This window comes from the organism of the source record quoted next, unplaced genomic scaffold (assembly GCF_019419815.1).
Source record: "Pyrus x bretschneideri cultivar Hongxiangsu unplaced genomic scaffold, Pyrus_bretschneideri_v1 Contig48, whole genome shotgun sequence".
NCBI lineage: Eukaryota > Viridiplantae > Streptophyta > Magnoliopsida > Rosales > Rosaceae > Pyrus > Pyrus x bretschneideri.
The window spans coordinates 2,927,138-2,953,690 of NW_025999785.1; the positions used below are offsets into that span (position 1 = coordinate 2,927,138).

The 26,553-nt window shown below is 38.0% G+C and overlaps 6 protein-coding genes and 1 non-coding gene across 10 annotated transcripts; all 7 read left to right on the forward strand.

Moving 5' to 3' along the window:
• Positions 1-321: 321 nt before the first annotated feature.
• LOC125470070 (tafazzin-like) lies at positions 322-3,557 on the forward strand. Its single transcript, XM_048568511.1, has 7 exons — positions 322-742; positions 1,196-1,314; positions 1,411-1,476; positions 1,610-1,807; positions 2,124-2,242; positions 2,475-2,580; positions 2,856-3,557. The coding sequence occupies exons 1-7, from the start codon at positions 514-516 to the stop codon at positions 3,405-3,407; spliced, it is 1,389 nt and encodes a 462-aa protein (XP_048424468.1). The 5' UTR covers positions 322-513; the 3' UTR covers positions 3,408-3,557.
• A 512-nt stretch (positions 3,558-4,069) lies between these two features.
• Positions 4,070-5,236, forward strand: LOC125470034 (F-box/kelch-repeat protein At3g06240-like). The gene has a single exon (XM_048568392.1). The coding sequence runs from the start codon at positions 4,070-4,072 to the stop codon at positions 5,234-5,236; it is 1,167 nt and encodes a 388-aa protein (XP_048424349.1).
• Positions 5,237-5,897: 661 nt separating this feature from the next.
• Positions 5,898-9,860, forward strand: LOC103965302 (F-actin-capping protein subunit alpha). The gene is made up of 10 exons (XM_009378340.3): positions 5,898-6,060; positions 6,186-6,301; positions 6,454-6,543; positions 7,064-7,128; positions 7,591-7,752; positions 7,983-8,061; positions 8,175-8,252; positions 8,995-9,069; positions 9,154-9,189; positions 9,401-9,860. Exons 1-10 carry the CDS (start codon positions 5,955-5,957, stop codon positions 9,506-9,508), a joined length of 915 nt encoding a protein of 304 aa, XP_009376615.2. The 5' UTR covers positions 5,898-5,954; the 3' UTR covers positions 9,509-9,860.
• A 681-nt stretch (positions 9,861-10,541) lies between these two features.
• Positions 10,542-12,598, forward strand: LOC125470014 (SOSS complex subunit B homolog). Of its 3 annotated transcripts, XM_048568338.1 has the most exons (3): positions 10,564-10,753; positions 10,891-11,007; positions 11,873-12,598. In XM_048568338.1, the coding sequence occupies exon 3, from the start codon at positions 11,980-11,982 to the stop codon at positions 12,409-12,411; it is 432 nt and encodes a 143-aa protein (XP_048424295.1). In that variant the 5' UTR covers positions 10,564-10,753; positions 10,891-11,007; positions 11,873-11,979; the 3' UTR covers positions 12,412-12,598. The 3 variants fall into 3 exon arrangements, with proteins under 3 accessions (XP_048424296.1, XP_048424293.1, XP_048424295.1); XM_048568339.1 differs by lacking the exon at positions 10,891-11,007 and having other exon boundaries at positions 10,542-10,658; XM_048568336.1 differs by lacking the exon at positions 10,891-11,007 and having other exon boundaries at positions 10,557-10,753.
• LOC125470121 lies at positions 11,594-11,765 on the forward strand. Its single transcript, XR_007252360.1, has one exon. It is a non-coding gene; the product is annotated as a small nucleolar RNA snoR127 (small nucleolar RNA).
• Positions 12,599-13,846: 1,248 nt separating the features above from the next.
• LOC125469968 (26S proteasome regulatory subunit 6A homolog) lies at positions 13,847-17,613 on the forward strand. The gene is made up of 10 exons (XM_048568266.1): positions 13,847-14,061; positions 14,321-14,437; positions 14,999-15,106; positions 15,321-15,512; positions 15,613-15,804; positions 16,164-16,282; positions 16,381-16,468; positions 16,633-16,752; positions 16,840-16,980; positions 17,320-17,613. Exons 1-10 carry the CDS (start codon positions 13,945-13,947, stop codon positions 17,395-17,397), a joined length of 1,272 nt encoding a protein of 423 aa, XP_048424223.1. The 5' UTR covers positions 13,847-13,944; the 3' UTR covers positions 17,398-17,613.
• Positions 17,614-20,993: 3,380 nt separating this feature from the next.
• Positions 20,994-26,547, forward strand: LOC103965297 (E3 ubiquitin-protein ligase RFI2). 2 transcript variants are annotated; one of them, XM_048568391.1, is made up of 6 exons: positions 20,994-21,487; positions 22,401-22,570; positions 23,700-23,758; positions 24,839-24,864; positions 24,969-25,359; positions 25,668-26,547. In XM_048568391.1, the coding sequence occupies exons 1-6, from the start codon at positions 21,307-21,309 to the stop codon at positions 26,083-26,085; spliced, it is 1,245 nt and encodes a 414-aa protein (XP_048424348.1). In that variant the 5' UTR covers positions 20,994-21,306; the 3' UTR covers positions 26,086-26,547. The 2 variants fall into 2 exon arrangements, with proteins under 2 accessions (XP_048424348.1, XP_048424347.1); XM_048568390.1 differs by having other exon boundaries at positions 21,000-21,487; positions 25,608-26,547.
• Positions 26,548-26,553: the final 6 nt, after the last annotated feature.

Below are 26,553 nucleotides of genomic sequence, written 5' to 3' on the forward strand. Positions count from 1 at the left end.
CATCAATACAATTCTCAATGATAACTGTCGTTTCAAAATTACTAAATTGGCGTGAGTGAGTTTATGTTAGGGTTAATAAGCCGTTATTCTAAATTACTTTAATTTATCTGAGATTAACTAGCCTAATACATTTCCTTAGAGCACCTATCGTTCATTTAAAAGCAATCTTAGAGTTTGAATTCAAAACACGTTAAATTAAAAATAAATATCTTATTCACCAAGACAATCCGTCTCTTGCTAATAATTTTTTTTTGTTAAAAAAAATATAAAAAAAAACCTATTTTATTTAGACTTGGAGAGAAATTTTTGGGCTAATGGATGGTTTAGGTGCGTACTGCGCAGCCGGCCACATCGTACAATCCAAACACAAAACAAGCTTTGCCGCATGCTGCTTTCCTAACTCTATTTAGTCTCTCTCTCTCTCTCTCTCTCTCTCGTTCGGTTCTCTCTCAATCTCTCTTCGATTTCCAATTCAATCTCTGCAATTCATTCTGCGTGCGTGTGTGGATTGTAATGTCTGCTGTGAGGGTTGAGCGTGGTGATCTATGGAAGAGCAAGGCACTATCCGTACAGCTCCGGCTCAGGCAGCGGTTCAGGGTGGAGGTGGATCGCCGCCTCCGTCACCACCCCATTTTTTCCAACGAAGGTTACTTCTCCTCCACGTTCCAGCGCTGGCTCCAGCGCTTTCGCGACTTCCGCCGTGACTCCCTCCCTTCTTCCACCGCCTTCTATCTCAAACGAGGTCCTTTCCTCCTCTCCTTCCTTGAATTAATCAATTTGTTTTTTTTTCGTTTTCGATTGATTGAAATTTTGATTGATATGTTTTTGTGAAGGAATTTCAGTTTCTTAATTCTATTTATTAAAACATTGTGTCTTACTGTTAAAAAAATGTTAATTAGCTAACATAAGTGGCAAGATTAGTTATGTTTCAAATTAGAGAAATTTAAAGTTGCAGATTGAGGACAATTTCGAGCTTGTATCAGTATTGGCTTGCATTTCGTTACGAAATTTTACTACTTTTCTATTTTTTTTTTTGTTAGTGAACTGAAAATCTTAGAGCTTGAAGAATTTGCAAATGCTTTTAGGGGTAGTTGATTAGTTTGTGCTTTTATAATCTACCCGTGTGAAAATTTGTGGCGGGTTTTCGGAGAGGACTGTAGTAAAAGGGGGATTTTTGTTTTTTTGGTGCCTGCAGTGGGTAAGGAATTCAATGCTGAAGAAGAATCAATCCTTCTACGCATGCTTCAAGCTGTGGCTGTTCCGGTCATTGGCAATGTTTGTCATGTGTTTATGAATGGATTGAATCAGGTTCAGGTAGGTGACATTGTGTGGAACTGATGATAACCCCAAGATGTTTCTTGATTTGTATTTTGAGGGCTGCAAGAATAATGTGGGCTTTTGGTGTCATAGGTGTATGGTGTAGAAAAATTACATGATGCTGTGCTACGCAGACCCAAAGGAAAGCCTCTTATAACGGTAGAGCCCTGTGATCCTATTTATTGTCTAAAACTTAATGCATATGAATCTATTGGCATCACTACCATTTGCTCCTCCACTATTTTTGATTTCCCGTTGGTTATGGCTACTTTTTTATCTGTTCTCATTGCAGGTGAGCAATCATGTTGCTTCTATGGATGATCCGCTTGTTCTCTCTGCGTTGCTTCCTCGACATGTTCTTCTGGATGCTCAGAACTTGAGGTGGACACTTTGCGCGTCTGATCGTTGCTTTGCAAACCCCGTAACTTCAGCATTTTTCCGATCTGTCAAAGTCCTGCCAGTTTCTCGTGGCGATGGGATTTATCAAAACGTAATCTTTTAAAATGGTTCTAAGTTTGTTGAAAGTGTTGGGAAGTTTATTAGTAGTGCTGTCATACTCGTATAATTGCAAATAAAACCAAACGTCTGCGGCTTGTGAGTAGTGCTTTGATGTTTATATTCTTCTTTTCGCCTGTTTTTAGAAATGGGTTTTTTTCTTGTCATTGTATGATAAGTTAAAGATAGGATGCTCTATCCTTACTTGTTTTGAACATTTCTTATGTACCTTGGGTCTATGGAAGGGCTGAAAGCTATGACAGTGTGTGATAACCATGCCACGTTCTCATCTTTATGCTTTATTGATTCAGGGAATGGACTTGGCTATTTCAAAGTTGAATCAAGGTGGTTGGGTTCACATCTTCCCAGAAGGTAGTCGTTCTCGAGATGGTGGAAAAACCATGGGGTCTTCCAAGAGAGGTGTTGGGAGGTGAGGGTCTCATCCCCCTTTTCTTGAAAGATATGTTTCCAAGAGAGGTGTTGAAATGATTTATATTTGGTTGTTGGATAGGAGGAGGGGGAGGGAGGGGGAGAGAGAGAGAAAAAAAGGGGGAAAGGGGGGATGCTCCCATGGTTTTGGCTGTAAGCTTTTTGGGTAAAGTGAGTAGTGTTCTTTCCATTGAAACACTTTTTTGAAACTATTGCATATTCTTACTTGGCAGGTTGGTCCTTGACGCGGACAATATTCCCATGGTTGTTCCATTTGTGCATAGTGGGATGCAGGATATCATGCCTATCGGTGCTAGCATCCCAAGGATTGGCAATACAGTAAGTCCAATACTTGTTACTGTCAATACATGTTCAGTTTTGAGCGGCTCAGTGTCCTTTCAATAGGCTGTAATCCTTCCAGTTAGATACTTTTGATACTGTAGCAACTATATGAGTGATCAGATAGACCTTCTTACCCAGTCTTATCTGACGTAGGATTTGATTGTTGTATTTATCATTTTAGTCCATGACGCGCTGATGCCCTTCACACTTTATGCAGTGTTTTGTTCTTTTATGATATGTATTGTCCAGCTTACTGTTTTTGGAAAATGTAGGTGACGGTGGTTATTGGCGATCCAATCTACTTTGATGATTTGTTGAATTCTGAAGGAGCTAAGCATGTATCAAGAGGAAAGTTGTACGATGCTGTATCTTCAAGGATTGGTCATAGACTACGCGAACTGAAAGTTCAGGTCGACAAGTTGGCTCAAGTGACTCAGCCACAATATCTTCCTGCGCAGGACACAGACCGAGCTACAGTGATTCTGCAGCAGGTTGATTGGGAATCATTCGGAATGGGGAACCTTACATATTCCGAAGATGATGGTTCACCGGTGCAAGAAACTGAGATCCAACTAGCTGCTCCTCCCTGTACAGAAGAACCCCGGTCTGCTGATTGGAGTTACAGAGTGGGTTTCTCTCGTGAAGGTGGCATTGCATCACGGATGCGTAGTTTCATGGACCAGAGTGAGTTTATGGGTTTCGCGGCCAGAGGCATATTTATGAACCGTAGAGCCGAAGAACCCTCTCCGAGCGGTAGAGGGGTTGTCCCCTTGAAAGCGTGGAGACGATACTTGGAGGCCAATGTATTACCACAATGGAATTAGTTCTAACATAAATCTAGCAGAGGCTTATGTAAATAAAAATTTTGGTGTTCATCATATATGAACTGAAATTTTGGTTGAGATTTTACCTTTTATTTTAATGTATAGACCGAAGATGCTATGATAATTTTACTTGACCTCCATTTTCTGTGATATTCATCTTTTTGACACACAAATTCTAATAATAAAAGGTTACGGGTTTAGGTCGTAAAAACCACCTCTCAGTCGACTTTAGACGCTTCAGTTCAAATTCTCGTCTTCAAATAATATATTTCAAATAAAATCTTGTTAAAATAAAAATTAGAGAAGCATATGGTTCCTTTCTTCGCGTTCAGCCTAAAACAACTCATGTTTCTTTCTCTCACTGAGTAGTATTTTAAACCACTAATTACTATATTTAGTTTTTCTTCTTCCGCAAAATTTCATTTCTTGCAACAAACCAGCTGACTTCCTCACTACAAGCAATCGCCTTCATTTCGCAATATCGAAAGAACCTGTGAATGCACTCTCGAATCTACACGAAACAACAAGGTAATTGCTTTTTTCGGGTTTTTAGATCTTCGTCTGTTGTTTTATTATCACGTTGTTATGATCCATTTTGTTTCATTTCACAGTAAGTAATTACAATGCTTGTTATGAATGCATAGAGAGGAGAGGAGCAGAAAATGGCAGGGTTTTGCGAAATGCCGGAAGCAATGGCGCTGCAGATCTTGTCATGGTTGCCTCCGAAATCTCTGATGCGATTCAGATGCGTCCGCAAGTCGTGGTACAAGTTCATCAACAACCCTAGCTTTGTGGACGTGCACCTCTCCAAATCCATCGACAACAGTTTCCAATCCTCCACATGCATCCTTTTCAAGCGTTACGTCCTCAACGATACAGACAATGGCTCGACGAAAATTTTGCTGTCACTTATAGATCTTTGCAACGACAACAACAGTGATGTCTATTACCTTCAAGATCTCAACCTCAAAGTTCCAATTTCTCTAGGGCTAAGGCATGAGTTTTTAGACATCGCAGGCCACTGTCACGGAATTATTTGCTTAACTGATTACTCCGAGAATGTTTTTCTATGCAATCCGGCTCTGAAGGAATCGAAGCTTCTTCCCAAGTCGTGCCTTCGTCTACCTCCCCCGAAAGAAATAAACATATTGCAGTCAACAGGAATCGCAGTGGGATTTGGCTACGATCGCAAAGCGAAAGATTACAAAGTCGTTAGAATCGCAATGCATTTCGAGGGTTTTTGGATTTTGTTTCACCCTCACATGGCAGAAGTATACACCATGAGTTCTAACTCTTGGAGAGAGATCAAAGTTGATATACCTAGCAGTGTGGTTTGGTCTCCTTCTTCCCAAATGTACTTCAAGGGTTTTTACTATTGGTTTGCCATAGAGCTGGACAAGCAAACCCTAGACGAAAACAAGAAGGTCATCCTTTCCTTCGACATGGATGACGAATTATTTTGTGATATACCCGTGCCGGAAAGTTTACAGGATACAAAAGAATGTTACGGAAGCCTTGCAGTGTGGAATGGATCTGTCGCTCTTTTTTCTTTTCACATAGAAAGCGGGATTCGTAAATCGATTGGTATATGGGAAATGAATGATTTGGAGGGTTCTTGGACGAAACACTTAACCATCGTACCGATTGCAGGATTTGGAATGCCATTGACGTTTTGGAACAGTGACGAACTTCTTGTGGTTGCCGCAGATGGACGTGTAGTTTCCCACAATTTCCATACCAAGATGCTTAAAGAGCTTCCTGTTAGTGGTGTGTTTTTAGAACGTTTCCAAGCGTTTGTGTATGTGCATAGTCTCGTTTCAGTTAAATGAGAGCTCATTCTTCTGTTTTATTCTTAAAATTAACAATTCAAATGCAACTCATCGTAATTAGACTTTTGGACCACGCGACATGTATCACTTGTATAGGTAATTGATATCTCAACCACATAACTCGACAGGGATAACGACAGTTTAAGTAGAAAGTAAATTATGACTGAGTGAAAATCTTAATGGATAGTCGAACAAGATACGAAACCAGACCTCATAATCCAAGGCTTATACATGAATTTGTATTTCAGATTAATAATGCATCATATGCAAAAAAACGAAATTAATCGATTGTCACATGTAAAAATTAAAAAAAATTTAACATTGCTTTATTGGTCATTTATCTTGATAAGGTCTAATGATCGGACGGACCAGATCATATGAATCATTGACCCCACCAAGTTTTAGTGGTTACAAAACCCATCCCCACCACTCAAAGTCGGTTCGGACTCACAGTCACCACCTCACACCTCCCAAAGCCCCACAAGCGAACCTTCACAGAGCACACCTCAAACGCTATCCTCTACGGTGCGTTCCGGTTCTATCAAATCTTGACTGTCAATTTATGTAGGGCCCGTTAAAACGAACGGCTAAGATCCATCCAGTTCTTCGTGCTTCGCGGAAATCACGTTTCCCCCTGTACACCAGTTCATTTCCCATTAAAATCTCAGAGGAGGGAGGGAGGGAGGGAGAGAGAGAGAGAGAGAGTGAAAACAGCAAAATGGCGGACGAAGAAGAAGCAGAGCTAAGCGAGAAGCAGAAGAAGGAGATAGCAAAGTGGTTCCTCCTCAACTCTCCTCCCGGAGAAATCCAATTCGTCGCCAAAGGTCTCACCTTTCACCCCAAAAACTTCACATTTTTCTCTAATTTCTATAGAATTTCGTAAAATTTCAAATTTTGATCGATCGCGCGAATCACATTCTGTATTTGATTTCATCTTCTGGGTTGGCAGATGTGAAGGCGGTCATCAACAACGACGTTTTGTACAAGGAGGCTGCGTCGGAGGCGTTCCCACTGTACAACAAATCCCACTTGATTTCTATCGAAATGCCGGGCCGAATCGGAGACGTAAGTTTTCTGTTTCTGACGAAATATCGGCATTTCGATGAATTTCTCGGGTTCCCAATTGTGAAATTTGCAAACTTTCATTGCTTCTTGTTGTACTTTTTGTTCTGGAATCTGACAATGTATGGGGGTTTTGCTTCTGTTTGTGTGAGCAGGTTATAGTTACATCATATGGTGAACTCGCTGAGACCGAGTTCATTGATCCCAGAACAGCCCAAGTTGCTGTAGTTGACCACATCAAACAGGCAAGTGCTTTATTTTTCTTCTACTATATGAATCCGATGATACCGAAAATGGTGGTGAAGAAGAGAGTTTCTTTTATTTTATTTTTAGAAGATTGGTAATTGCTGATACAAGCTATAGTAGGGGAGGGTCGAATTGAACTGGGGAACCTCGGGTGCGAGCGTGAACACTCTTGACCAACTGAACTACGAGACCCTTTCTAGGATAGTGGTAATTAAGTATTAGCAAAGTATGAACCTTGAAAAGGGACTAGGCTGATCTTCTTTACGGGGAACACGCTGATGATAGAAATCAAGCATCCGTGCATTTGTTCCATTACGATATTTTGAGACAATTGATGGGCAAGCACATGAGTGCATTCTTTTCATGTATCCTATTTTTCTCAGTCATTCACCATCTGGACTTGTCCATGCGTGCAGCGTGCCTGCTATTTTCCTTGATTGTTACCCTTTATTAGCATTTTCATTTAAATTGTTAATTTGTTACCAATTATTTCATTAAAATGTGCTAAAATTGGTTCAGGTTTGTACAGAGGTGAGACCTGCACTGGATGAGGAACTTCCATCTGCATATGTTGAGGACTTTCGGTATGCCTTATTTGCCGTGAAACTTTGCATATGTTTTTTCACTCCTACTGAAATGAGCATTTGCTTGCTCCAAGATAGTTGGCTTAATATTAGGGGTTTTAAGTGTCACACGGGAAAAGTTTCACATTAGCTTCTCTTGAGTAAACTATTCAGCCCTGTAGGATTTACTTTATCTGTTAATTTTAATGTATAAAACCAGTATTTACTTTACTACAGAATGTTGATATTTAAGAATGCCCTTTCCATAATGGCCGAGAGAGAACAATGAAATAAACGTCACTTCTCGTCTAGTTATCTTTTGAGGATGCTTGTTTAGGAACTATACAAGACAGAAAATCATTGGCAGCTTGCGGAAGCACCACACAAGTAGAATTACAGTTGTTTTATATATGTGCAATGCATACATTTGTGTGTTTGTGTCTGTGGGAGTTTGGCAAGCTAGTCAATATTCTTTCCTTTCAGGTGTGCTCTGGATGCAGAAATACTTAAATATGTTGGTGAAGCTTATCCAAAAGGAGTCTGCTCAGTGTACTGTGGCAATGGTAAAGATGTGGAGGGCCCAGGATTTGACTTTGAGCTTGTAGTGGTGATTTCAGCTGCTAGACATAGCCCACAAAATTTCTGGTATGTGAAGTTAGTTTTGTGCCCTACCCACGAGCTTGTTTATTGCTCCTGAGCATTGTATTTCAGTTGGAACAGATGTATATATAGTGTATATACTATCGAAAAACCTATCCTGTTATTATACCGGGTCCTTTCTGAGTTGCATAAAAGAAGAAAAAGTTGATTTTCTTTTTCTTGCGTCTTTTTATGTTGGCATCTTGTGATATAAGTTAATTTTTCATGTTGCATAGCAACGGTAGTTGGCGTTCAGTATGGAGCATTGAGTTCAAAGATGAAATACAAATGCTGGAATTAAAAGGCAAACTGCAGGTATTTCTTATGTACTCCGCATTCAGTATGGAGCATTGAGTTCATAATATAAGAACCTAATCAAGAAGTAACTGTTTCTTATCCATGTCCTCCTGTTCTTCACCTTCTTTCAGGTGGGTGCCCACTATTTCGAGGAGGGCAATGTGCAGTTAGATGCCAAGCATGAATGCAAAGATACAACAATTTTTCAGGTTGATGTTACGATAGGACTATCTCCATTTATTATCATTTTTATTTTGGTATTGCATAGGATGATCTATCATGCAAGATCATTGTACCTTCTCTTATTTAGACCCTTATGCCGCGTTTGATTGAGAGGATTGGCTGGGGTAGGACTTTTCACTATATTGAAGGCATTTTAAAGGAAGAAATGGATGACAAATTCCTTACTTTGTCCAAGTTGAAGGTTACTCATGAAGAAAAGATTCCCCTACTAATGCTCACAAAAATGGTAGGATTAAAAGGGACGACTAGTCTTCATGAGTAACCTTCAACTTGAACAAAATAAGGAATTTGTCATTCATTTCTTTCTTTAAAATACCTTTAATATAGTGAATAGTCTTATCTAACCCAATCTTTTCTATCAAACGAGGCCTTAATATATTGATTTTAGTATAACTTTCTACATAAACTTTTAAAATGAGGGTATTAATCATAACATGTGAACATAGGCACATATGACTTTTTTTTTCCTAGTAGGCATAGCTAAAGTTGGTAAATAGTAAAAAGTTTATGTATTGGTTAGCTAAGTTTTCGGTGTGATATTCTTAGTCATCTGACACTTTTTGTGTTTAGAAACAGAAAGGCTAAGTTGAATCTTACGAGTTCCCGTGTCATGCTAATAATACATTATCGATAAAACATTTCCTGTGGCTGTTTGAACTTTTTTGTTTTTGGTATCTTAACATTGCCTATGATTCACATTTGTTGCAGTCCTCTGAAGATAGTGCGATTGCCATTAGCAATATTATTCGTCAACATGAGACGGAGTACTTAACATCTCTTGAGGTTCAAAATACATCAATTTCTCTAGTTAATAGCTGATGTTTTTTTCACTTTCTGAGCTCTTCACTAACAAATTTACTTCTGCAGGCATCTTATTCAAATTTGCCCGATACCACTTTTAAGGTACTATTGACTTCCATCGAGAATTGAACTTTTGTGTATTTGTACATTCAACATATTCGAACATGTTCAATATAAACATGAAACACATTTGCCCAAGAAAATTGTTTCTTTACTATGCTTAACCCGAACCCAATCCAGTTTTTCACTTTGTTGAATTATTATTATTCTTGATTCCAATACCAACCTTCAAAACTTAATGAATGTGATACAGGATCTTCGAAGAAAGCTTCCAGTTACACGCACCCTATTTCCGTGGCAGAATACCTTGCAGTTTAGCTTGACAAGAGACATTACAAAAGAACTTGGGATCGGAAAGTGAATTCACTCATTCAACTGAAGGTGTTCAGCCAAGAGTTTCTTCCCATTTGACCCATAGCTTGAGTATGCCACTTGTACTTGGGGTCGACTTTCTGTGGTTCTTCCCGTTTGCTCGTTTCCATTCTGAGTCAGGTCTCCGCCATTGGAGCTTCTCTCCCTCAGTTTTGGTGCACTGTAGTATAATCGCTGTTTATGTTGTGTATAGTAAAAGGGTTGTGGCTGTTTCTCATTGTGTTATAAACTTCTCACTGAGGACGACATTGCGGAGTTTGTATTTGTGTGTGTTATGAAGAGTGGCTTAATTTGTGCCTTGGCTTCTTTATATCAAATCGAAGATGTTCATTTCAACAGTACATCAAAGATGTGTACAAGAATCTCGATAGGACTGTTAGAGCAACAGCCTAAAAATGAAATGGACAAAAGCTGCACAAATCACATCACGAAATCTAACATAATATCTATTCAAGTTCATGTAGTCACAACTCTCACATAGAATGCAATCCTTAGTAAATATTTAAGTAGATATTGAAAAGCACTTTTAAGTGCTACCTACAAGAAGGATCAGATCACATATCTAAGCACTTAAAAATGTTTTTGGAACCAAAAATCAATTTTACTAAAATCGCTTTCAGTCATTTTGAAAGTACGTCTAATCATTTTAAAAGCATTTCCAAATAAGCGCATAGTCTACTGCTCGAGAAGGACAAAAATTTCATATGGAAGCTTTCACACAAAATGATACTAGCATGGGTCGGTGGGACCATAATGCAAGAGTTTATAATTGTGAGAGATGCCTTACGAATTATATAATCTGATATCATTACTCAAGTTTTTCTCGTTAAATAATTATCGAGTCGTATCTAGACGCGTTGAGCAGTATCTCATAATTTATAAGAAGTTTTTTTCCTCTCTTTTAGAAGAACAACTTACATAAAATGAGTTTACCATCACGTGATGTCTCAATCTATTGGAACAATGACTTGTGTTTGAAAAAAACTTGTACATTTCATTATTTTATTGAAACAGAATGTCAATCCGTTATTTTCCTGGACGCAAACCAGCTCTCTATAAAATCATCACTTATTAGTTGTTAGTGAGCATTTGAAAACAATTTCTCGCCGCAATGCTTTTCTTGTTCATAAACTTCCCCTGTGAGTATTCTCTCTGATGAATGGTGGTGGATGACGATTGGGTTGCAGGGCAGTTTGCATTTGCTAGCCTTTCTCACTTTATGGCGTAGAAATTGGTATGCGAGTATTTGCTCTGATTTTAGGGTTAGGGTTAGGGTTTTGTGTTTGATTCTCTATATTCTCACTCAAATTTTGAAACTTTCGTCGTATTTGTTCTGATACTGTGGTAGCTGTTTTGTTGGTTTGATTGCAGCTTCCATTTTTCTCTGCTTAAATTAGTGCAGGGCCATCGTGTGGTTAGTAAAGTCAAGATCTTTCTGTCAATTTCTGTTTGGTTGCTGAGAAAATATAGGGGGAAAAGAGAAATCAGGTGCATTTCATTGTTTTGGAGCACTACAGATAAATACAATATACAATCAAATTAGGAAATGATAAAGGAATATACTTGATGACTGATTGGTTTAGCTGAGTTTAGTGTTAGACATCACATAGATTTCAGAACAAGATTCATCATATATACATATACACATTTATATGTAGCAATTAACTAGCATTCAGTTTTACTGCAAGGTTTTCGTCAAGAAGCGAAAACCACAGGGGATTATGGTTTAGTTGGCGGATTGGTAGTCTTATTTGTGCTGTAGAACAAGGTTTTTATGTCTTACAATTAGTGGTTGTACTTTAGGGTAGATAGATGATAATGTTGGATGGAGATAGTTTCTGGAGAATGCTGGAGTTACATTCGTAGGAGTACATTCAAGTGGTTTTTTGTCCCTGATGAGGTATTTGGTATTCCTCATAGTTTCGTTCTTTACCATACTATTCATCGATAAAATGTTTCCTTCGGTATCTTCTTTGAGTGCCGTTTATGTTTGATCCAGTTTTGACTTTCCCTACTTTTGTGTACATGTAGTGGTTTGAATTTATGTCTTTTTGTGTATGCGTGATTTCTTTCTCTGGGATGATGCAATTAGCCAAATCATATGTCGATGTGCTCCATGAGGCAATTTTTCCGAAGCACTTTACCAGTCTCGTCTATAGACTTGGCAAGGTTTTCGATGAATTTGCCTTTCGTAGAAGCGTGTCTATCTGATGATACAATAGAGATAGGGTTCCCTGCTGACCAGAATTTTCCTCTCTTTCTTTGTATTCTGTTTGTTTTGTGTTCAATGTTTTTTTAGTTTTCCTTTTGCCAGTTTAAGTGCTTAAAACAACTGTATCTATCGGTCGTGCAGTCTGAACTAGAGCTCGTCACCATCACCATAGCCATCGGATCTGCTCTTTGAAACGAGGCAGAAGTTGACGCGTTGAAGGTTCAAAAGCTTTGGGCGTTGTTTGACAGATGGTGCCACTGAAAGACATAGTGCCAGCAGCACAGAACAACATAAACACAAGGTTCATACTTTTGGACAAAGGCATCGTCAAGACTACAACTACTACTTCATCACAAGCCCAAAACAAGACGTGCTTGGCGCTGGTGGCGGACGAGACTGCGGCAGTTCACTTCCAGCTGTGGGGGAACGAGTGCGATGCCTTCGAGACCGGTGACATCGTGGAGTTGAGCAATGGCATATTCTCTTACTGCAGGAACAACCTTTTGCTCAGGGCTGGCAAGAGAGGCAAAATTGAGAAGGTTGGGGAATTTATGATGGCGTACGTTGAGACCCCAAATTTGAGTGAGATTCGTTGGGTTCCTGACCCAAACAATCCCAAGAAGTACATTCAGGAGGCTGTGATTTCCCCACATTCTCGTATATTTCCACCCAAATACTGATCCATGAAGATGAAGTTGGCGCGAGCGTAGTCACATTGATTCCCTTCGGGTTCACTTGTATTAACGAAAAAAGTATAGAGTTATCGTTTTGATGTGCTGATGTGAAACTGCTGAAAATATTAGAACTCGTTGTCCTTCTCTAACAGAAACAATATTAATCTGCACCATCTGAAATGGAGTTTCTTGAGTACAGATGAAATTACAAGCAAACAACTAAGCACCGTGATTTTTCGTTTTCTTTTTAACGTTTTTATTACCACCCTTCAAATTTTTCGTCTTACACTCACTTTTGATGCCAGGAGTTTCTAGCTGTGGGTTAAGAGCTAATTTTTCCTTGCACTCAAGGTCTCAAGTTCGATTATGATTTCCTCATCCCGTACATCTCTAGTTTAAAGAAAAAAACAACAAAATTGAACATCAAGTGGCATTAGAGTTATTGATCGTTGATGGAGCATGAGCTACTTAGAGCATCTTTAATGAAGTAGGCAAACAGGTAGTCAAACCCATCGTGATGAGTTACGTAAGCAAAAACTTGCTCCAATGGTGTAGTCAATTCAGTAGACAAAGTTTCCCTATACCTACAAAGTAGGCAATATTGTCTGCTTTCAACATTATAGGCAAATGGGGTCTCACGTTTCTATTTATAATAAAATATTCCATGTAGAGGAAGAAGACAAAATTAAAGGATAAAAGTAAATGTTCAAGATGAAAATTTGCCTACTTGGTTTTTGTATTTCATCAATGTGACACACTTTTTATACGAAACAATTGAGTAGACAACTTGTCACGTCAACTATTATAGTATAATTTTGCCTACTTTTTTCGCCGACACCATTAAAGATGCTCTAAATAAGTATTTAGATTGAAATATGTTCCCACCGTTTGGTGTCTTCCCCCACCACGGGGGGATCAACTCTTCAAAGCTATCTGAGTATTTTAGTTTGCTGACCTATCGCACAATTGCATTATTTGTCTTGTTTTTGAACCGGTCTAGGATTAGAATTATGAAGCAGTGGAATCGTACTAAAATTTATCAGGTTTCCTAAGGCCTAACAAGGACTAACCACACTATAAATTAATCAATTTCTTGAATTCAATCATCTTGGTTCTGGCCACTCAGTACTCGGTCTAGTGGTATTTTTCTTCACTTAGAAGTGAGAGATCTTATGTTCGAATCTTGTGGATGGGGAATTCGATATCAAATTAGGTTGCCCATTATGTGGCTTAGCCGAACTCCCCCTCCCTTAGTGTAAAAATATCGATATATTAAAAAAAAAAAAAAAAAAAAAAAAAAAAAAAAAAAAAAAAACCATCTTCGTTCCGACTTCGATTCCATTGCTTCATCAATCTCTTCTTGTTTTGGGCCGGGCCCAACAGCTTTTGAAGCCCAACATTACATAAACAAAAACCTTTCTTTTTTCTCAAGAACCTTTCTTTAAGAACAAGCAGAGAAGCATTCTTCGTTCCACCAGCACTCCTGCAGCTGAAAACTGTTGGTTTCTGAGAAGAAAAAGTAGGACTAAACGGAATCCGATGGCGAACGTCATGGTAGAAGACACGACCTTTGAAGATGATCAGCTCGCCGCGATGACCACCGAAGACATCGTCAGAGCCACTCGTCTTCTTGACAACGAGATCCGAATACTTAAGGTCCCTTCTTTTTCTCTTACGCAGTTTATGGTTGCGTACTACTAATCGGCGCACAATTGGGAAGAAAGACTTGATTTTGATTATAGGGTTTATTTGTGATTTGAGGTTCGGATTGATTTGCTTGGGAAATTTTGAATTTTTAGTTCTGTACTTTATTTGATGCCTTTGTTAGTGTGTGGGTTTTTCGGAATTTTGGGGATTTGGGATTTTAATATGTGAATGTTTGTGTTTTTTCTGATTTTTGTTTGTGGGATTGAAGGAAGAAATGTCAAGAACGAATTTGGAACTGGACTCGTACAAGGAGAAGATTAAGGAGAATCAGGAAAAGATTAAGCTCAATAAGCAGTTGCCTTACTTGGTGGGCAACATTGTTGAGGTATGTGTGTTTTCATGTATTCTTAATTGTTTTCGATCGAAAAGTCCATTGCATAAACAAAATTTTGGAGAAAAGTATTGATTTCGTTTTGTTAGAGTGAAGTTGAGGTCAGTAAAGTAACTCTCTTTAGTGAAAAATATAATTTGCTGAATATGAGAATCGAAATTAGCGTAAGATCTTGTATTATAGTTTGGGTTTTGCCTTGTTTGAGTTCAGAGTTTGCGGTGCAAGCAAGTTTGATAAGGGAGTCACCCTGCCTTAATATCTCAGAAACAGAAGTACTGATGATGACTGTTACTAAAGTGCGTTGAATTGGAGGACTTGGCTCCTTATGCTTGCCATTTAAACAACACACCTATTTATGGGGAACCCTTATTTTCTAATTTTAGTAATATGATGATTCTACGAAGATGTGATTTAGATTGTTAGTAGTTACTCTGTCACTATGTTTTATTAATGGCAATAGACGATATTGAGAACTTTAGTTGTTGATGGTGTGTGGACTTAGTTGTTCTGTTAGCCTTATGTTCTTATTGGCTTTTTCTATTTTGTCTCATTCAGATTCTTGAAATGAACCCAGAAGATGAGGCCGAGGAGGATGGTGCAAATATTGATCTTGACTCCCAAAGAAAGGGAAAATGTGTTGTGTTAAAAACATCTACTCGCCAGGTAAGCCAGCAACTAATGCTATGCACTCATTCTCTTATATCACCAGCAAAGCAAATGACTACAGTTATCTGCATCGTTGCTTTTCTTTTATATTCACGAATTTTAATTTTGTGATATATATCATATATGTGTCTACGGCTAAAAGAGGCTAGTGTGAGAATCATATTTGATACACTATTCAAAAGCCAAATTATGGGGTTTTGCTTTACTGCAGACTATCTTTCTGCCAGTTGTTGGGCTTGTTGATCCTGATAACTTGAAACCTGGGGATCTTGTTGGTGTGAACAAAGATAGTTACCTGATCTTGGATACTCTGCCGTCTGAGTATGATTCTCGGGTGAAGGCTATGGAGGTTGATGAAAAGCCAACTGAAGACTACAATGACATTGGAGGGCTGGAGAAGCAGGCAAGTTTCATACTTTGGACATGCTCTTTGAGGCATTCATGGTTGTTCTTAGATACCAAACATTTGGATTTAGTACCCTAATTTGTTTTTAATGCAACAGATTCAAGAACTAGTTGAGGCAATTGTTTTACCCATGACCCACAAGGAGCGTTTTCAGAAATTGGGGGTTCGTCCACCAAAGGGAGTGCTATTGTATGGACCTCCGGGAACTGGTAAAACTTTGATGGCTCGGGCTTGTGCTGCGCAGACAAATGCCACTTTTCTGAAATTAGCTGGTCCGCAACTGGTCCAGGTATAGCATAATTCGATTTGATTATTACTGATACCATTTTTTTTTTCTTTCAATTAAGAATGTATGTACAATTTGAGCATGAGTAGGTGTTTTTCTAATGATTTTGAGAATTGCTCTAACGCACTCTCTTAATTTTGACATACTAGTGCATAATAAATTTGTTTGTAAACTTTGGGGTTCGTTGATTTAAATTTGTTGTTCCACCTGTTTCTGATTAGGAGGAACTGATCCTTTTTGGGAGAGAAAATAGTCTCTGTATTAACAAGCTTTCTATGTATAAATATAATATGCTCAATGATTGTAACTTAAGATTTATAACTGCATCCTTAATAAAGTAATTGTACTTGGAATGGATGTAGATGTTCATTGGGGATGGAGCAAAACTTGTCCGTGATGCCTTTCAGCTCGCAAAAGAGAAATCCCCCTGCATCATTTTCATAGATGAAATTGATGCAATTGGCACAAAGCGGTTTGATAGGTATGCTGTACTTCTTGAATTCAATTTCATTGTGGATATCCAATTTGATCATTGCACTCTTTTTTGATTGAAATATATCCTCTCATTTATGGTTACAGTGAAGTGAGTGGAGATAGGGAGGTGCAGCGTACAATGCTTGAGTTGCTTAATCAGCTTGATGGCTTTAGTAGCGATGATCGAATTAAGGTTCGTTCCCTTGTCTGCAAGTCTTTTTGCTTTTCCTGCAACTGTGATGGATTTGGAAATACATAGTAGATGTTCCAGTTCCATTACTTGGTTGGAATCTTAAATGCAGGTGATAGCAGCTACCAATCGTGCTGACATAACCAACTTTATTGTCTTAAATGCAGGTGATAGCAGCTACCAATCGAGCTGACATCCTCGACCCTGCTCTTATGCGTTCTGGTAGGTTGGATCGAAAAATTGAGTTTCCACATCCCACTGAAGAAGCAAGAGCTCGAATTTTGCAGGTTTGTCTCTTACAATTGCATGGGTTTTGTGATTACTTTTGCACTACAACATTCTAATCTGTTAATATTTTTTTCTTAATTTTGTAGATTCACTCAAGAAAGATGAATGTTCATCCGGATGTCAATTTCGAAGAATTAGCTCGCTCAACCGATGACTTCAACGGGGCACAGCTAAAAGCTGTATGTGTAGAGGCAGGCATGCTTGCCCTTCGTCGTGATGCCACAGAGGTGCTTCTCTCTCTCTATAAACTGTTCATACTCAAAAAGGGTTTTCACTCCCGTTTTCTCCTTTGGCACTCCATTTATTTCTGTCCCTTTAATTTCACATTATTGCTAGCCCATTGTGAGGCTTAGCCCAATCCCCCACCCCCTTACCGTATATAATATCGTTTGTGAACAAATAAAAACAAACTAGGAGAAAAATAGAGTGCAGGGGAAGGAAATAGGAGTTTGAAAATCACTTCCGTAGACGATTTTAGCTCAGTCTACTAATTAACGTTGTGTCTATGCTTAGAAATGCTGTAGGAAGTGTACTAATCTTGAGTATTTGTTTTGATTCTACTCCAGGTGAACCACGAGGACTTTAACGAGGGCATTATCCAAGTTCAGGCAAAGAAAAAAGCCAGCCTCAATTATTATGCCTAGATTGAATCACGGCAAGTTTTCCGTCAGAAAATCAACCATCTGTAATTTGTTTGTCATTTTTCGTCGACAGACTTGTATAATTTGTATTTTGAGTCGTCGTATTTCTACATTTTTTTTTTCCTATCTGTATCAAGTAACGGATAGGCCACTGCACCAAGGCGTTCAGCAGTGATTACTTGAAATTTAGTGAAAAGATGTTACATCCTTTTTTCTCGACTCTCTCTCCCGGTATCAAGCTTCTTCCCTTCCGTCTCCTGTATCGCGATGATGATGCAGTAACAGCAAGAATAACCGACGTGGGATTTGGCTACCAACTTGAAGGGAATTTGATATTGGTCTGCATTTGATCTACGAGGAAACGATGAAAGGAGAATCGATGCCGTCCTTTCGTTTGATATGGGTGAGGAGGTGTTTCATGATATACCATTTCCAGGCAACTCCCATGAGAGAAGGGATTGGCATAAGAGCCTTAAGGTTTGGGATGAATCCATTGCTCTTTGTTATCGTATATAACCTACTCACAAAAAAAATCAAGTCATTTCCTATTGATGGTTCAAGTATACATAGTATACTATGTATTCAAAGAGTTGGGTATGTACATAGCATATCACACATAACCAATAACCTGATTTGATTTACACATCAATCAACGGTTCAGATTATTTGATGAAAAAACTCTAGCTGCTTAGCTCCCGAAAGGATCCGTTCTCAATTAATTTAGTCAATTTTAAGATCAAATGTGACTTTAACCCTTGACTGGAGATGGTAAACTTGGTACGATCAGGAGTCAAATTGACTGACATCGAGAAGGGTTCCAAGATTCTGAGTGTCAGGGAAATGTTCATATACTGTTGCATTGGATCAGATGACGTCCTTATCTGGGCCCCTCGTGTGCACATGTAGATTGATCACAGCCGTTCACTGGAGCATTTCCATGATATGATAAGTGGTGGTCCTCATCTTGAGCCACAGATCATGGGGCTGCAGTCCCCCAGGTAACTTCAGTATTTTGGCTAGGATGGTAAGAGTGGCTTGAGGGAAGATTTTCATACACTTCTTTATTTTTAGTTTTTAAGTTTTGATCACCAGATGAAATAAATTAAAACAGAAACAACGGTTAAGTTTATACATTATTGTATATGAAGATTTAGATACTACAAGTTAGAACCGTATGCGATTCATGAAAAATTACTCATGCCTACACATATCCGTTTTAGTGACTTCACCATATAAAAATTATTTCAGCACAAAACAATAAAAATCAAGATCATTTAATCAATTAATTATATCAAATAAATAATCCATAATGCTTTTACAAATTCCGATCAAATTTGTTTGAAAATATAGTTTGTTGACTAAATACACTGAAACTTTACTTTTACTTTTTGTTTTTTTTTTTTAACAGAGATGACAATTTGGTTGAATATAGTTGGGTAGCACAGATCTTGACAAGTTGATGGAGACAGATAAGAACAAGAACAGCTGGGGTTGCAATGATAGGACTGAAGAGAATATAATATATGTGTGTGTGTGTGTGTGTGTATATTAGTGCAGAGGCAACAGCAGCATTATGATTTGTAATTAGGGTTTCCTATGTCCTGGCATGATGCACAACGCGTGTTGTTTTCTGAGCATTTAGGTAACGCGTGCTATGACAAATCATCCACTTGGCAATTGCAGGGTTTATCGATGCAAGCAAGTAACACAATGTCAACATTAAGTTAAGTTTTGGAGATAATTATATATATATATATATATAATACTTGAGCTAGCTAGCTGTATCTGCCAGCTACCTCAATTGTTTATTATTTCATTAACCTTGGAAAAGGTTTAAGATGAAGCATCAGTACCAACTTTTAACCAAATTTTTACATTTTTTTTCTTTTTCTTTTAGAATGAGGATTAATTGATGGTTTCGTTATAGTAGTCTACTTTTATAGGATTCAGAAGACTCATAAAAGCATCTCTTTGATCACTCTCGTGTGATTAACACACGCCAAGATCAAATTCATAATGTATCATGTGAAATACGAGTTAAAATTCGTTTCCGACTACTAGATCACTATATGGTAGTTTAACCAAATTCTTACTTAGATTTACGCATTTTATAGGCATCACCAATTTAATTTCAAGGTTTCCATTGTTTTTCTTTTTATTGCAAAATTCATTGAGATTTTAATTAATTTCTTATCAACTTGCCACTTAGAACTACGATCTAATGGTATTCTTCTTCACTTGTAAGTGAGAAACCTTATGTTCGATTCTCGACAAAGGTAAACTTGAACCACATTATTGTTAGCGCATTGTAAGGCTTAACCCACCCCTCATCTCTTAATGTAGATAAATATCGTTGTTAAAAAAAAAAAATTCTTATCAACTCAGTTATAAACATGAAAGATCATCACCTAACCTTTAAAAACGTTACAAATGGAAAAGCAAACCCTTCTTCACTGTAAGAGAATTTATTTTAAAAAACGTTACGCAACCAAATATTATGAAAGATCATCACCTAACCTTTAAAAAGGTTACAAGTATTAGATTTTGTCAATATTTTTGAGAAACAATTCAATGACCCATTGCTAATCGCACTTACATTGATTGTCAACTTTCATCTTATATTACGTGCACATAACGGAACGTGCAAGAATTTTATCATAAAAAGTCTTATGATATTAAAAGTACAATCATTTCTTGTATATTGTATTTCAATTTTTTAACGTGAGATTTTTAAATTTTTTTCAGTAAATTTGTGATGACTCGAAAGGCGTGAGTATAAACATTATGCATGTGCAATGTATAATTATACAATTTGTGAAGTGCATGCATCAAATCGTAATATACCAAAAATAATACATTCACCAAACATAGTGCACACCACCTGCACAAACTCACACGGAAGTTTTTTCAACAAGAAAATGTACATTTTAGGCAATGCATTGATTGTGAATGGGTTGTAAAAAGCATGCAAGAAAAAAGTTGAGTTGTATTTCTCCAGAGTTGACGCATTCGAATATCTGAACATTCATTTTAAATTATGTGATCTTTAATAGTTATCTCGGTCAAATCAATAAGACGGATCTCTTTTTCTCTTTTCAACAATTCAGATCTCTGAATCTTTGAATTCCAGATACAGAAATTTGGAGAAGATCTCTGCTCGTACTTCTAAATAGCAATAGCATCTTTCCTAACTTAGAGCTCAAGAAATATGAATCGAAACATGGTATTTAATGGAGATTAGTTTGTTGAGTTTTTTAATCTCAATTATTTTGTTTTAATGCATTATTTACACCGAAACATAATAAAATTTTAAATGAATTGGACCGTTATGATGGCTCAATACAAAGTTTACCAACCTTTTTTTTTGTCCACAATTACCAAACCTTTTTCCAACCGACAAAGTGGAAACAAAATCTTATCTAACACCAAAACATAAAAAATAAAAAATAAAAAAAATAAAAAAAATAAAGAAATTGAGACAAAACAACAATCGAAACGCAGAAGATCTCGAGAGTGAATATGAGCCGTTGATATGGTTTTATTTGGACAGCGGTTAATTCGCGAAGTCCAACCTCTCCCTAATCCAACGGCCCGTGACGCACGACACGTAGATAGAGAGCTGAGCGACAGCAAATCTTCATTTCTCGATTGTCCGTCAAAAATCAAAACTTTTTCTCTTCCCAGAACACCGTCTCCGACGACTGACCGTCTTCCTCCGTCTCTGCTTCGATCCTAACGACGTCATCTTGGTCTCGTCGTGATTCGCCAAACCAAAACGCTGTGTTCTGCCGGATTTACTTCGCCTCGGTCTTTATACGTGAGAAAAAAACAGAGAGAAAGAGAGGGGAATTGACCGTTGAAACGCCGGCGTATCGGGATTTGGGGCTTTGAGGGCTCGATTTGGGGGTTTCTATGGGGCTCGGCAGCGATGGAGAGGTTGGGGTAGAAGAAAGCGATGGTGTTGGCTGTGGCGGTGGTTGTGGAGGCAAATCGTACGGAGGTTCTGTTTCCTGCTCGATTTGCCTTGAAGTCGTCGCCGATAATGGGGATAGATCTTGGGCCAAGCTGCAATGCGGGCATGAATTTCATCTAGGTGAGTTTTGAATCTAATTTGGGTTGGAAGTTTCAATTTTTCCCGACTGCAATTTCAAAGGTCCGGGTTCAAATTTGGTTTCTGATTTTGCAATTCTGTTGGATTTTGATTTTCCGGTGATGGGTTGTTTGATTGGTCAAGACAATGAAGAAAGATAAGAAATTGAAGAAATAAATTACGAAATTTAAACTGAATTATGCTTCATTTAATTAAAGCTTTGGTTTTGTTGGGTTGTCATCGTTCTAGACTTACACACACACACACACACACACACACACACACATATATATATTGTTTCACTTCAACTACATTAATAATCTGTTGCTTATGCAAGATATGATGATTAGATCTTTCATGTAGTTGGATGTCTACATTTCGCTTTGTTGTAGTTGTTTGATTCAATGGATAGAACCATAATTTGTACTGGAAGGTGCGAAATTTGATAGAACCTATCAATGAAAACGAAGAATTTCTGTGCATGAGGGTTTCTTGAATCATTTTTTTTTCCTCAAAACCAGAGGACGGCATTGAAAGTGAATACTTTTGGAGATTTGGAATCTCTGTGAGTCATCAATTAAGTAAAATATATATAATAGGTTTCTGCACTCCCAGTGTCGAAAGTGCGGTGTTGACAACCCGAACTTGTACAGCATTGAGACCCTATAAGGTCTAAATTTAGTCAAGGTTCAGTAGATCATTCTTCAGATTACTTTGATGAAATTTGTCGTCAGTAAATTATTCCGAATATAGTAATATTTGATTTTAAATCATCTCATATCAGTAAATGGAGTTGCATGTTTACTGAGGCATAGTTATATAGTTCTTATAAGGGCATAAGTTTAGTTATGCCTTTTCACTAAAGATGATACCGAGCTTTCATGTTCCTTTATTTTTTTTGTTTTCATTCTTTCAGATTGCATTGGTTCAGCCTTCAATATAAAGGGGGCAATGCAATGCCCTAATTGTCGGAAAATCGAGAAAGGTCAATGGCTTTATTCTAATGGATGCCGTTCATTTCCGGAATTGAACATGGAAGACTGGACACATGATGAGGATCTCTCTGATTTAAGTTATTCTGAAATGGTATATAGTTTACATACTTGTTGAATTTTAACTTCTATTTTTCAGCTTCTTTTTGTGAATATTCAAATTTTGTAGTCAAATGCAAACTCTGGTTAATGGTTTTCTATATTCTGACACTATGGTTAAGGCCGTTTGTTCCTGTTTAGGTATGTCTGTGTGGGTTCAACTTGTGACAAATTTTAAGGTTGTAAACAATAAATAAAGTTAACTTACCAAAATGGAATCAATATAGCACCAAAAGGAAGTTCAGCTTCAAAGGCTAGGATAACCCATTCCTTATTAGAGAGTGCATTCCCTTCTAGCCAAAAGCCATGCGTCTAGATTTTCCTTTCATGTATGATATTTATCACTACTCTTAACACGTGGGCAAAATCTCAGTTTTCTCTCTTGCTAGTGGTGAACCCATCACCTCAGCGTATAGGTGCAGGTAATCTACTTTCTGCCTCAGGATATGAATTTCTATTTTGAGTGCAAGCATAATTGGTTGGCTGGTGTGGATGATTTTTTTCAAATGTAAGTTAATGATGATATTTAGGAGCACACTCTAAAATTGATTCATAGGTAGAGCCCAGTAAGCTGACAATTATTGAGGAGAAAGAGCCTGAACAGATTAGTGTTTGGTATGTAGTACTGTCATTAAAAGATTAAGTTGAAGGGTCTATGTAATTATAAGGCTCTCCATTACCTTCAAATTTGGAAAGGAACAAAGTGGAATGGAAGAGAACCAAAGGCGGCCCTTATTGTTTGTCGGCTGTTTATTTTTCTTCCCATTACATTTCATTTGAAGAGTGGAACCTTATGAAGAGTAAATGGATGAATAATTGTAGGTAAAACCTAACTAGAGTCCTTCATGTGAAGTAGTAGTACCAATGAAGAAGTTTGGTACTACGGTATTTATTTCGTCTCATGAGTAGCTTCCCATATAATTACAAGGACAATGTAATGTCTTCTGCATGTTATTCTGTGTTGGATAGTATTAAATCGAAGTGACACATTATGACTTTGAACTTCCATGTCATGTGTGTGTGTATAGATAATGACTTAGATAAACTGATGTGCTCTATAGACTACAATTTAGAAAAATGTTCGTCATTTTGATATATTGTTTGTATATAAATGATTTTTGCAGTCCTTTGGTGTGCACTGGTGTCCATTCGGTAGCTTAGCACGACTTCCTTCATCATTTGAGTAAGTGATTTCATTTGCTAAAGCTCGTGCTTAAATTATGTTTGCTGTAGTTAGCGTCTAGTGTCTTGGGTTCAAAAGATAACCAGTTACCTTAGGCTTTTAGGCTATTAATAAAAGTGATTTTGGCCTATGTCAATAGCTTGCCAAAATTGAGATTGAGTCGAGATATGGGTTGAGACAGGGATTCAAGATCTCAACCCACATCTTGATTCACATAGACCACAGCTTGGTCCTTTCAAGTTTAAAGCAGGTGAAGTTTTCAAGTTTGTTTAAAAGGGGTTAGTTTTCCAATGGACCCCTCCAAAGGGGTATCTTGATCGCAACTTCTTTTATGTTTGTTAAATTTGCAAGTTTGAATAGAAAAACATTCGTATTGGTTTTCACAATAAATTATCCCTCCTGATATGTGCAAGGAGAGGATATTTTCAAAAAATTAAAACCAAAGTGATTATAAAGAGTTAGAAAGAAGTAGCATGTGGCTAAGTGGTTCTTTTCTTAATAATTTAACTTCAGTGATGCTGCTAATTTTGCCTACTGGCTGGGTTAAGCAAATCGTGTGGAATCTTATTGACATAAAGTTTTAGTGCCAGTGGACCTTTATTGATCTTTTGCACACTTTTGGGCGCAGTTGCATTTTCCTGGGAAGTTACAAGAAAGCTCTGAGCACCATCATCTGACTATTTTCTATCTATAAACAGTCTTTTATTATCCTTCTCCTGCGGTCACAGTTATGTGTGGTTACTCTATTTATATTTTTCTTCCCTATTCCTATATGTTTATAAGTTTCCGAAAAAAATTGAGAATTTGGTATTCGACTGGGTGCTTGCTATTTGGACTTCATAATGTATTTGTTTCATCATTTTACTCTTTCATCTTTATGTCTTTCAAATTTTTAGATGAAGGTTAAATTTTCCAGAAAAAATAAAGTAGAAAAATTACAAGCAAATGTTGGATTTCAAATAGAATCACCTCTAATCAACTTTTTATTGCATGCAGACTTTTGTTTTTCATTTTACTTGCGATTCAAGTTTAATACTTTCTCCTATGCGTTGAACTTTTTTTTTTCTTCACAATTAACAGGGAAGGGGAGTTTTCACCAACCTCGTGTAAGACTTTCTTCTTTTCATTTAAGTTTGTGATATTCTATTCTGGCTTTGTGGAGGGTTATAATATAATGTGTGGTATTCATATGATTAATGTTGTCCTGCAGATCACGAAATACTTGGACAGCATGCTATCTTTGCTGAGCATACAGCTGTATCGTCTGCTGCCCATCCTTGCCCATATATCGCTTACTTTGGGCCAATTCACCCTTCATCCTCAAACTCCAGTGGAACTGTGTCAGAAGCTTCCAACTTCAACCATCATTGGAGTGGCACATCCGTACTGAGTGAAATGCCCAACTCCTATGCTTTTCCTGCCATGGATCTCCATTATCACAGTTGGGAGCACCATTCCCCGCCTTCATTCTCTACAACCAACAATCATATTGGTGGTGTTGACCAGGCTTCAATTCCATCTGTTACTCAAAGATCTGCTAGGCCGAGCGCAGAAATAGCAAGATCGGGATCTTTTATGCATCCATTCCTTGTCGGTCACAGGTATGCCTTGACAAAATTTCAAAGGTGGTTTTTAGATAGTTTCCATCCTTGCTTATGCTTTTAATTTCTAGAAAAGTTATCACACCAGCAAAATCATCCATGGTTCTCGTAATTTTCATTGAATTTGTTTAATGATACGAGAGTACAAAACTCTCTCTCGATGCGGTGGTTGATGACAAGCTGCATAACTTGCTCATAGATACCAGAAGTGTTATGTTTATTGAATCATTAGTGTTTGCTATCTGCAGCTCTAGTGCTAGAGCTGGCAGCTCAATGACATCGTCAATGATTCCTCCTTATCCTGGCAGCAATGCACGAACCCGCGACAGAGTCCAAGCTCTTCAGGCATACTATCAACAGCAACAGCCTAGTAATTCACCAACCATGCGTACGCCCATAGTTCCTGGAGCCCGAAGATCCAGCAGTCAAAGAGGGGTGGCTCAAGTAGGGCCAGTGGCTTCATCATCAGACCAAAATGGTGGTTTTTATATTTTCCCATTCGGTTCATCAGGTCGTAACTACCAAGAAGCTGAAAATCCGTTACCTAGTCGTTTTCATCCATGGGAAAGAGATCATTTGCCTTCATTCCCGATGAATCAGGTTGACCGAGATCAAGGTTGGGCTGCCTTTAACCAAGGTGGCAGTGGGTCAGACTCGATGATCAGAGGGAGCAGCTTCCGGCAAAGACATGGGTCTGAGAGGTCATCTTCACAAAACCGGTTATAGGCTTTTCTCCCCATCCTTTTGTTGGTGAAGCAAACAACCACTATCTGTAACTGAAATCAAAAGTTGTGTATGCTTGAAAACGATATAGAACGCTTGGCGTCTTGTAATCATGACAAGACGCCAAAATACTCTGTCGAGTGGCTCTGAAAACGGTCTTTTTGCAGCCACAGGGTGGTGTGATGGACATAACATTCGTCTAGTTTCTTCGCCTTTGGGGGTATGAAAATAGGCTCTTTGTGGATGGCAAAGTTAAAATATGAGCGCCTGCTTGGCCATGTTTTATGATTTTCGGGTCATCCGCAAGTGTCCCGGTTTTTATCCGGATGACAAAAACCAACTGTTCTTGAGGATAAGTAATCTGTGGGTCATTTATTTATGTCCAGAAACATGTATTCCTGCAGTGCTCGGTTTCCTTTCCAACAATTTGTTGGATACACAAGACATCACATCTTTTAACAATTATTCTCC